Source organism: Trichoderma virens (assembly GCF_000170995.1).
Source record: "Trichoderma virens Gv29-8 chromosome Unknown TRIVIscaffold_79, whole genome shotgun sequence".
Taxonomy (NCBI): Eukaryota; Fungi; Ascomycota; class Sordariomycetes; order Hypocreales; family Hypocreaceae; genus Trichoderma; species Trichoderma virens.
In genome coordinates this window covers 205,854-216,946 of record NW_014013670.1, presented here as the reverse complement: position 1 = coordinate 216,946, position 11,093 = coordinate 205,854, and the positions used below count along the sequence as shown (strand labels likewise).

The window sequence follows — 11,093 nt, the reverse complement described above, 5'->3', positions numbered from 1 at the left end:
GCTTCAAAAGTTCTTCGGGCTCCGTACAGTACGCCCATACTAATCGCGCTTAATGGGCTCGTCTTCAAACTTCCCACCCTGAATACCCGCAATTAGAGGGTGCTGTTCGAGTGGCGTTGGCACTGTAATCGGTTCTGCCGAATAAGGAGCCACACCAGGCACAATATCTCCGGTTCAGGCAAAACTGGCCAGGGGCAAACGCCACAGGGCGCCTGTCAACTGGCTCAAGGGACTCGTGGAAAATTTGCTCTCGGCGTTTGGAGTTCTGGAAGGAAATTGGTCTATTTCATCACGCAAACAATGACGCAGCAGTGGGCAAATATTTGCATTTGCTGTGGCGACGTCGGAGGTCCGGACATACCTTGTACATGTTGTCAGGCACATCTTGCCAGTATAATTCGTAATAATCGGTGATATAGTCAACAAATTTGAGATTGAAGTAGAAAGCAGTGGCTCAAGTAGATCATGTAACGTCTATCAAGCGCAATTATCGCGGTCTCCCCAGAATCTGCAACGATGATCGATTTCGGCACCCTACCCCAGACTCTTTACACAGAGGTTCCCTGTATGATCTTCGTGAATACGAGGACGGCCTCGGGCCTCGTTGCATTAGCGACTTCGGCATCCTCGGTCCGCTCTCTGCCCCAGCATTGGCAACAAATTCCCGAATGTGAGGAGGCCCTCTAAAAACCCGGGGCTAATAAGGCCAAAAACTTGCATCGCATGAAGACACTGGAATCATCCGAAATCGCTTAGGGGAAGCTGAGAAATTGGTTAAGCCGTGTGCTTACGAACGTTACTATTGAATGAACAGTATAATCGTCTTTGTGGTGACATTGGAGAGCAGCTGTCTTCCCAGCGCGAGGCGCCAAACTTCCCCTTGCTACTTCTCTATCTGGAAGGCGTTGTCGCCGACAATTGTCATTCAGGGTCTGCCTATTTGACTAGATGACTCGCTCACAATGGAAGGTTATGATTCGTGTTCCTGACCTAGCAACAACAGTCCATACATTCGGTTAACGACGAGAAGAAAAAAAAATCAAGGGAACCCATTTAGCCAGGAACAGATGCCTTGGGGCGCTCCTAATTCGATAACGTTGACGCCTCGCGTGGGATTGTGGGATTTATCAACACCGATTCGCCAGTCCTGAATCCACTTATCCATTCTAGTGGCCTTCTAAACGCCACTGCACTGGCTGACATTGCCAGATTCTGAAACTCCCGTCCAGGGACGTTCAGTTTTGGAAGTGGATGTTGGTGACATCGCATAGATTAGTTTATACAATGTGGTGACCAACAACTCTTTTATTACTGAACCGTTTTTAACTCTTCTGACTTTGATAAAACGACGGGTAACTTCAAGAAATAAGATAAATAAAACAAGGTTTAAAGGATGGGGGAACTTGACATGACGGTGATTATGTAGAGAAGGTAAGTTTATGATCCGTAGAAGCCGTCATAGAATCACGGACAGAAATTCCATGACAATTGACAGGCGGGTAGTTGCGACATTTTCCCCTTTCACCCACGTGGTTTTCACGCTATAAGACCCTTTGTATCCACCATCACCGAGTCGGCTGCAAGCCGGATCTTGTTTGGGAGAGACCCTTGGGAGTGGCGTTTTTAGGCTGACCCTCCCACTCCCTCCCAAGGGGTTTATACCGGGCATGGCTTCGGTGTTCGTCTTCGCATATCGGCTTTCTTACTGCTGCTGCAGTTTTTCTCTCGGCGCTTCTATTCGCCATGCTGAGAGAATTTTTCTTTTCTTTTTCTTGCGCTGTAAAAGATGGCGTTTGACTTCCTGCTTCAACACGGATCGTACGTAGACAGCATTTTCGGTTAGGAAAATGTAGACATCAACGGCCATGATTTCATGTATAAAAGACCCATGATTTCTCTGTTTCCCGGACTGTTCTTTCTTATTCTCATCACCAAGTCAGTCTATCAAACTTTACATTCCTTTACTTCAAACTTCTTTTTCCAACACTCCTTTTTTTTCAAACTCAACAATCGATACCCTTGGCCTCAAGTAGTCCATTCTCTCCTTTTCTTCCATATATATCTCAACCTACACTTCAAAATGTTCGCAAACATTGCTATCGTTGTTGCTGGTCTTGCCGCCGTCGGCACTGCTCTTCCTGCTGCTGGCAGCGCAACCAAGCGTAGCATCGCAGACAAATACACCTTCTATCAGGGTGATGGATCTGCTGCTGCTGGCTGGCCTTCCCAAGATGCCTGGGGCAGCTGGGACGACCTCTGGAACGCCAACGTTCCTCTTATGCAAAAGTCTTGTCTCTGGAATGGCTGGGTTGGCGATGACTCCGATTCTGAGATTCAGGATATCGCCACCGCCATCAAGTCCGTTGCCAAGTCCACCGGTGTCGACGAGCGCTTTATCCTCGCCATCATGATGCAGGAGAGCAAGGGCTGCGTGCGTGTTCCGACAACAAACAACGGAGTTGTCAACCCCGGTCTCATGCAGTCTCACAACGGCGCCGGTAGCTGCTTCGGCACCAGCCCTTGCCCGTCATCCACTATCAACCTCATGATCAATGACGGTGTTGCCGGCACCACTGATGGCCCTGGCCTTCAGAAGCTCCTGTCTCAGGCCAAGGGCCAGGTTCACAACGATGGTAGCCAGGCCTACTATGCAGCTGCTCGTCTGTATAACAGCGGTTCTGCTGACTACACAAACCTCGACAACGGTCTGGGTAGCACTGCTTGCTATTCATCTGACGTCGCTAACCGTCTCACGGGTTGGACCCTTGCTGCCAGCACCTGCGCTTAAATTAGTTGATGGGTTACGAACATGACTTGGAGAGACTGTGTCCTTTCTTGTCGAACTTTATATATGGTCCTTCTTTCATCCGTATATAAAATCTTTCTATTCGACTATATACTGTTATAGATATTCTTGTACATAGAGGTTTACGAGAACCTGCCTACACTCGTTTGACACGACAGGCTTGAATACATCATGTGCTCAGATGAAGCGCATATTTCAAATGATAAAAATTCACTCTTAATGCTTTGCCTAATCATTGTGATCGATTCACCATATGCTCGAGTGATCAATACCACCAAGATTTGGCTAGAAACCATGGACCCAGGTTATCTTTTCCAATTCCCGCATGTAAAATATCTGTGGGGTGGTGTGTACTATAGGCAATAGCTAAGACCTGACAAAAACAAACTTCATATGCTAAAGCCATTCTAAATGCGAGGTAGCCAATGACGGGGAAATTGCGTGTCTTATTAGTAAAGAAATTAGACAGTAGGTAGTGTGGAAATCTCATCATTGCTGATGATTGCACCTTTAGTCCTGTGAACACATGAAGTGGAGACAGTATTTTGAATATATTAAAAGTAACCGAGAAGGTCAAAGCTACCCATCTCCAGTCTGGTGTGGGCTATTTCACGCAAACAATGGCCAACCATCCCTTTCGTCGTGTTGGTTGGGTAAATACGTTATACGCCACTAGTTGTCTTACACGGCCCTCGAAGCTAGTAGTTCTTTCGAAAATGGTCTAGAAAACTAACTGTGTCTCACTAGACTGGTTACAGGCAAGCCATCAATGGGGGTTACCTATACCCATATTTGTCAGCCTTTGATGAAAAATACTATTTTTTATTCACCGTCGGTGAGAAGGCAAATCACGACTTTGCCACAGGGTAGCTGCCTGTCCAAGCAGCCGGGGGTTTCCCCCACTGTGCCCCCCACAATCAACAATTGAATCAGCTTAGCAGATGTAGATAAGCCATAATGTTATAATAAAGTAATGCGCTCTTTCCGATTTGACATCGGATCAGGTCTAGGTGAACTTATTGGCCCCATTCACTTTTCATATGCGGCTGGCATCACCAATCATCTCCCTACAAACCTCATCCATAAAAAATAACGATGATATATGGCCTCCGGGCAGCAACTTGAGTTTCGCGTACTTATAGTTGGCTACAAGCCAGTCGTTAGTCCCTCCTCCAATGTAGTCCTTGTTGGACCCCACAACCAACACAGGCTTTGAGGAGTGTTCTGCGTCTAGAGTACGGGGGTCAAATCCCCAGTCGGAATGAATGATATCGGACACCTCCATGAAACCGTCCCAGTTGCTGCAGCACTTGACCGTACGACGTGCCATTTCTTCGATAATCGTGTGTTCTGTGAAGTTGTTCTTTTGCAGCCATTCCTGAAATATTTGCTTCTCTTCATCATCCATCTTGTTGAATATTGTTTCTTTAAGAAAATGGGCTGCGCCATCGACAGATTTCAGCTTAGATCCGAGGGCAACCTTGAAGAGATGCTGCAATAAACGGAATGGAATAATTCTCGTTGGCGGCCCAATAGAGACCCAGTTGTGCCAATTGATTTTCTTGGAGTATCCAACATGGTACTTCAACGGAGAGAAGCCGCTGAGCAAGAGACACCCGACAATTTTTCGACCAAAGGGAAAGAGATCATATGGTGCCCCGTACAACATTTGCGCTTGAACAGTCCCGTATGAACCTCCTGCAACATAAAGAGAGTCGACGTCTGCGGTCGGATAAAAGTGATGGAGCAGCGCATTCATATCATTGGCCAGAGAGACATGGTATGGCACAGAGTGATCACGACTGCTTGAATTCCCCATGCCAGGGAGAGTTGGGGAGATCCAATGAGCCTGTATCTCACGACAAGACTCAGGGACATGAGCAGCTGTCCCAACACTCATGATTCCCACGAAGAATATGATAACGGTTCGGGAAGTTGAAGGACCGTTGTGAGCGTAGGCTAACTGCCTGCCTCCTGGTAGTAAGAGAACATGTTCTTCATCTCCCTTGACCTCGTCATATGGCTCACTAGTAGACGATGCACTCAAAGCCATGGCAATATAAGACAAAGAGTGGGAATATTATGGTGTGGACAGCCTTTTTTGAGATGCGGTTACTGATACCCAACGACAATGTGCATAACCTGGCTGAATGTAGAACTGTATATTGAGGAGTGTTGCAGAATAAATTTAGAAAATTTCACCATCGAGTGTACTAACTCTGAATTTAAATAATTCTCTGTTTTACCCCCTCGTGATGCGTGGTCCTGGTCACCTATCGGCAATAGAGGCTGAGTATCGTATACATCGGGTTACAAATTTTCATAGCAACCCACCCTCCCTTACCCTGTCGGTCGGCATTCATCTCACAGCCAGCAACGGCCTTTGAGGCTGGAAGAACGAACCAGCATTGAATCCCTCTGCGCTAGTTTCATTCAAATTTAAATTACTTTTAGAAATAATTGAGTCATTTTGGCCTTGGTTATTTTCTTGCCAGCATTGGCCCCTTAGGCCAGCTGACGGCCACGCGCAAAAAGTACGGTGGATGTGTGCATGGCGCTAAGTTGGAAAGGAAGGGAAAAGGACAGGAAACCAGGGTATTCTGAATTGTGACAAGTTCAGATGGCTGAACATTTATAATTTAAAATGCAGTACTTTTAAATGACCTAGAATATAATTTGGAGCTCTTTAAAGGAGTTGGTTGCCTAGTTGGTCCAGCCTTTCGGTCCTCCCCAGGTTCCCTTTACCATGTGGTTATAGTAAACCCATGGGAAAAAGTTCTTCTTTAGATAGTAAAATGATCTCCGAGGAACTGCTTGGTCAATTCCAAACCAGTCGCCAAAAGTCTCGCTTGGCACTCCTCCATACTTGAACTCAGCAAGGAGGACTTTGCCATACTCTGTCAATAGAGGACACGAAGCATATCCATCGTATGTGGCTTCGGCGGCTTTGCCCTCCAAAGTTTGCAACAGATTGTGAACCAGAACGGGTGTCTGCGAAGTGATGGCGGCTGCAGTCTTGGATGTTGGAAGACTGGATGCATCACCGGCGGACCAGACATTTGAATATTTCTTATGGCGAGTAGTCCCATCATCAACATCGACGTAGCCAGCCTCGTTTGCCAGAGCACTGCTCTTAACAAATGCATGAGGGCCCATTTTGGGTACAACGTGCAAAAGGTCGAATCGCTTTGTAACAGCCTCCTTTCCATCCGGTAGAGCAAAAGTGGCTTTGTCGCCATCGATAGCAATGAGATCGTGTTGAAATAATCCCTCAACTCCTCTTTCTTTACGGAGCTGCTCCAGCGCAGCGTTGTACTTGGCAACACCGAACATTACAGGCATTCCAGTAGCAAAGCTGATTTGAATGGCAGAACCAGAGGGTTTGCTGGGGTCATACAGGCCCGCGCGTTTCCAGTGATCCAGAGCGAGCCACATGATCTTTTGAGGAGCGCCGGCGCACTTGATTGGGCCTGCAGGCTGAGTGAAAATGGCAGTGCCCTTCTGAAGCTTCTGGATAGTATCATATGCCTTGTCGCAGGTGTCATAGTTGTAAATGGTCGAGACGGAACTTCTTGAGTCCGCTAGAGCCTCAGAGAGGCCCTTGACGCTACCATAGTTGATCGCGATGCCTGGTACAACAACCAACTGCTCATAGCCGACTTTGTCGCCGTTGCCGAGTGTAATTGAGTTATCCTCGGGGGAGAATCCAGCAACGCTGTCGTTGTAAAACTTGAACTTGGGGTTGACAAGGCCGTTTAGAGGCCTTCGCAGCTCTTCCTTGGTCTTGAGACCACCACCCACAAGGGTCCACCCAGGCTGGTAATGGTGCCACGTCGCTGGATCAACAACAGCAATGTCATCCTGAGAGAACTTGCCGGACCGAAGGAGCTTATGGCTAATATCAAGACCAGCCGCACCGCCTCCAATTACAACAACGCGATGGCTCCGGGCAGGAGAGACATTTGACACCGTTGCGAAGCTCCGAGAAGCAAGAGTAGAGCTTGCACAGCGAGTGGCAGCTCGGCAAGCTAGAGACGCTGAGCGTGCTTGGAGCATGATGAAGTTGGAGAAGTAAAACCACCACGGGAAAGAGTAGGTAAAATAAGAACAGAGTAAACCACCAAGAGAAGAAAATAAGATAAGAAGAAGCTCTGCAATGAAATAACCAGCAAGTTAAATCACAGGCTTCAAAAGCTCTGCAGGATAAGATGAATAATCACCGATCGCGCAATCGACTAACCACCGCGGGCCGTCTCCATCACCGACTTCCGGCTTCATCAGATGCAAAAGACCCGAGGATTTACCGTCCCCCGTAGCGACGAGCCGAGAACGTGACCCAAGATCCGGCTCTAGGCCAAGAATCATCGCCCGGCCGGAACTCGGTGGCGGCGGCGCTGACGGAAGCATCATGGCTGCAAGGATCGCCGACCTGGTGCGTGGCTCGCCGAACAGACGGAGCAACTCGGACGTGATGTGGCATGATCTCAGCTTTCGGGCTTCAGACACGGCTATTCGATTCTAGGTTATTAGGCACGTCCCCGTCACTGCCGGGCTCATATGTATCTTGAGCTGACGAGGGGTCAGACAGGACAACAACAATCATCTCTACACCGGCTATAAAACATCCACGATGTCGCTGCGATCTCGAATTCCAGGCTGCAGAAAGCAGTTGGCGGCCAGCCTGAATCCCACTCCAACATCAGCTACGCGCTCTTTAACACATGCCAGGTGCTTCAGCAACTGCCACGCTCGTCCCCTTGGTCAAAATTCCAGACATTCACCGTTTCGCCTCGGAGCAGCATCGAGCAACGCGGCTAGTATCAACAGACCTCAAGGCTTAAACACATACAGAAAAATGTCTTCCAGCACAGAGCCTCACAAGACCATGGAACCAATCATTCATGACGTGTTTGAACATGATACTGGCACATGGCAGTATGTTGTGGCTGACCCGTCGACGCTCATTGCTGCAATCATTGATCCAGTTCTGGACTATGATCGCACGACTCAAGGCCTTACTACATGTACTGCCGACTCATTGCTAGCGCTAGTCAAGGAGAAGGGATACAAAGTCGATTGGATTTTGGAAACCCATGTCCATGCCGACCATCTGACCGCGGCATCGTACCTGCAACGCCGCCTGGCTCGGGAGCAGGGTTATAGTCCATCTGTTGCCATTGGCAAGCGCATTGGCCAAGTGCAGAGGTTCTTTGGCAAGCGATATGGAGTTCCAGAGGAGCAATATGGGGTCGTCTTTGATCATCTGCTCGATGATGACGAGAAATTTGACATCGGCGATCTGCAGGCCATAGCGATGCATCTTCCTGGCCATACGCCTGACCATATGGGATATAAGATCGGAGGTAAGACACGACAACGCTTGACTGCGGTGGATTCCAGATCTCTAACAACCTCTCTCTAGATAACGTCTTTTGTGGTGACTCGGTTTTCCATGCCGATATTGGTACTGCAAGGTGTGATTTCCCTGGAGGCAGTGCCGATAGCCTTTTCTCCTCAGGCCGCAGGCTACTCAGCTTGCCAGATCATGTCAAGATATGGACTGGCCACGATTATCCCCCCCAAGGACGCAGCTCTCCAAAGGCATACATGACTGTTCATGAACACAGAGAGCAAAACAAGCATCTCAAGGACGGCATCACAGCAGAGGAGTTTGTGGCTATGCGAAATGAACGTGACGCTACACTAGCGGCGCCCAGGATGCTCCACCAATCTCTGCAGATAAACATCCGAGGGGGGCGACTGCCGACTCCAACCGAAGAAGGCCATCGGATGCTACGACTGCCGCTGGATTTGAAAGGTCCAGAATGGTAGTTGAGACAGAATAATAATGGATGAATTGGATCTAAGCAGCCTCACGTATGCTGCTAAACAACACATGGCATTGAGCGGACTCCCCGACGAGCCCCCCCCCCCCCCAAAAAAAAAAAAGAAAGAAAGAAAGAAAGAAAGAAAGAAAAAGAAGATACTCTTTTATTCTCTCTTAGGGTTTAACTGCTTTATTGCTATGAAGAAGCTTCAAATTGCTACAAATATCTCTAGGGCTTTCTAGGGTGAAACTTGCAGGCGGAAAGAATATGTACAGATATTTAACTACGTATGGCCCACACGAGATGTCAATGAATACGTGGCGGTGGCATTCAAATCTGGAGATCAAATATTTAAACTTATCGGGTTTCTGCGTAAACCGGCGTTCTCAGCTTCTGTTCCATCCGACTTGAATTCACGTACTATCCGAAACAAACAAACCAAAAAAAAAAAAAACCTTCAAGTCATATTCCTCCTCCACCCTCCTCGTGCTATAACATTACGTTGCATGATTTTAACGTCAAATGATTCATCATATGTTTAAAAAAAAGAAAGAAAGAAAGAAAGAAATCTGAATGTTCACAACCGCTCGTATTGCCGTCATTCCTTATCGCGACATCAGCATCGTCGCAATAGATGCTGCAGATCAGAATTACAGTCAGAGCAATCAATAACGGGATGCCAGTAACATTCAATACCCGTGCGCTTGCGTAAAAACAAGAGTAGACCAATTATTTATCGTCTGTTGAATAAAAAATGGCACAAAGGTGGCAGTGACACAATATTCACTTGACACGAGCTACTTAGTGCTCACTTACATACCGGACCCTTTCCGGAGACTTTCACCGCGATACTTCTTCTCCTTTTTTATTCTCCCCTTGTTACAAAAAAAAAAAAAATCATCAATATTTCAGCTCAATCAATACGAAAGTGACTATTGCTCTCTAAAATGGAAACTCCCCAGCAAGGAAAAGAAGACCTGGCAACGACCAATCGTGAGTTCTGGAAGTGAGTATCCGCGCTACACGGCTCTGCAGAAAAGGCAGTCATAGTAACTAAATTTGGGCAGCACTCATGGGAACAAGATATTTGGCTCGCAATGGGTGCTCAATTTCAACAAGAAGATAGGTGATGCCCTCTCTGACAATGTCGAGTGGATGGGCATTCGCCGTCGATCAGAAAGCGGCCCTCCTGTGAAGCTTCTCGATTATGCTTGCGGTTACGGCATGGTATCGAGCGTGCTTTCGGGACAATTCGACGTCATAAAAGGTATTGACATATCCGATGCTAGCGTCGCAGCATACAACGAGATGGCTCAACAGTCGGGGTTTCCACCTAGTAAGATGTTTGCAGTCCAGGGCTCCATCCCTTTAACATCGACGGACACATTGCTAGCCACGGAAGATTTCTTCGACTTCGATTTAATCACCATCTGTATGGCCCTCCACCATATTGAGGATCGTGCTGGTGTTATATCCGGCCTCTACGATCGGCTCCGCGGCGGTAGTGTCTTGGTGGTCGTTGACCTAGCACCAGAGACTCACTCCCACAATCATTCCCACAATAGCCCTCATGGGCACGGTAGTTGTGATGCAAGTGCCCATTCTCATGAAATAGTTTCATCTCAGCACACAATTGCTAAGCATGGAGGATTTGAGCCCGAAGACATGAAGGCTCTTTTGACCAAAGGTGGTTTCATTCCTGAGAGCTTTGACTACAAATTATACCCCGACACCACTCCGTATGCGTCTAATATTCCTCAGCATGATAATTGCCAGGCATCTAAATTGAAGCCTTTTTTCATTGCCAAGGGTGTGAAGGAATAGCCTTATGGATAGAATAGACGCAGAATTTGCGGCATGGTGGGAATGCATACATCTTGTTGTATCTTCAAACTTAGCAGGCACTCAGGCGCTATTTCCCAAAGCCGGGATTTTGACACTTTTAGTCATAAGATTCAGTTGACGATTTGTTTTTCGATAAATACAGGGGTAAAGAGCGGGTTTTCTTTCCCGTCGTGTTTTCGTTAATTGTGTCTTGACGTCTCCTCTTGGTGTACTGCATGACTTTGTGGCACGGTGCCCACCAAACTTCTCTCTCATGAAGCACATATCTCATAGAAGTCCTACTAAGTAAACGTTTTGATGATTTTAGATTTAACATATCGTGGTTTAACAACAGGCTACGCCGCACCCTGCCCGTAGATTACATAGCCCGCATCGTATCCTAGATTCTGTCCAAGAGCTGCATTCGATCGAATCTAAGCTATACTAACGGCAGACCCGTAAAGCAGAACAACTATAATAATATTTAGATTTAGAATGAGGATTCTAATGAGTGATGGATGCCGCTAAGCAAATTAATGCACATATTCGTTGGTCTGTCTCAGAATGTTTGGCGTTTTGTGTGACAAACAAGACTCGAGGAGATGCGACCCCATCGCTCTTCGTTGTTCGGTATC

General features: G+C 47.4%; 5 protein-coding genes across 5 annotated transcripts; 3 read left to right on the top strand and 2 right to left on the bottom strand.

Moving 5' to 3' along the window:
* Positions 1-2,080: 2,080 nt before the first annotated feature.
* On the top strand, positions 2,081-2,788 carry TRIVIDRAFT_48957 (uncharacterized protein; the record flags this gene model as incomplete). Its single annotated transcript, XM_014099222.1, has 1 exon — positions 2,081-2,788. One exon carries the CDS (start codon positions 2,081-2,083, stop codon positions 2,786-2,788), a length of 708 nt encoding a protein of 235 aa, XP_013954697.1.
* Positions 2,789-3,842: 1,054 nt separating this feature from the next.
* On the bottom strand, positions 3,843-4,859 carry TRIVIDRAFT_48894 (uncharacterized protein; the record flags this gene model as incomplete). The annotated part of the gene is made up of 1 exon (XM_014099221.1): positions 3,843-4,859. The coding sequence occupies one exon, from the start codon at positions 4,857-4,859 to the stop codon at positions 3,843-3,845; it is 1,017 nt and encodes a 338-aa protein (XP_013954696.1).
* A 530-nt stretch (positions 4,860-5,389) lies between these two features.
* TRIVIDRAFT_83404 (uncharacterized protein) lies at positions 5,390-6,939 on the bottom strand (the record flags this gene model as incomplete). Its single annotated transcript, XM_014099220.1, has 1 exon — positions 5,390-6,939. One exon carries the CDS (start codon positions 6,860-6,862, stop codon positions 5,510-5,512), a length of 1,353 nt encoding a protein of 450 aa, XP_013954695.1.
* Positions 6,940-7,691: 752 nt separating this feature from the next.
* On the top strand, positions 7,692-8,638 carry TRIVIDRAFT_49180 (uncharacterized protein; the record flags this gene model as incomplete). Its single annotated transcript, XM_014099219.1, has 2 exons — positions 7,692-8,169; positions 8,229-8,638. 2 exons carry the CDS (start codon positions 7,692-7,694, stop codon positions 8,636-8,638), a joined length of 888 nt encoding a protein of 295 aa, XP_013954694.1.
* Positions 8,639-9,717: 1,079 nt separating this feature from the next.
* Positions 9,718-10,158, top strand: TRIVIDRAFT_119998 (uncharacterized protein; the record flags this gene model as incomplete). Its single annotated transcript, XM_014099218.1, has 1 exon — positions 9,718-10,158. A coding segment is annotated over one exon (441 nt), but the record flags the coding sequence as incomplete, so codon positions are not given.
* Positions 10,159-11,093: the final 935 nt, after the last annotated feature.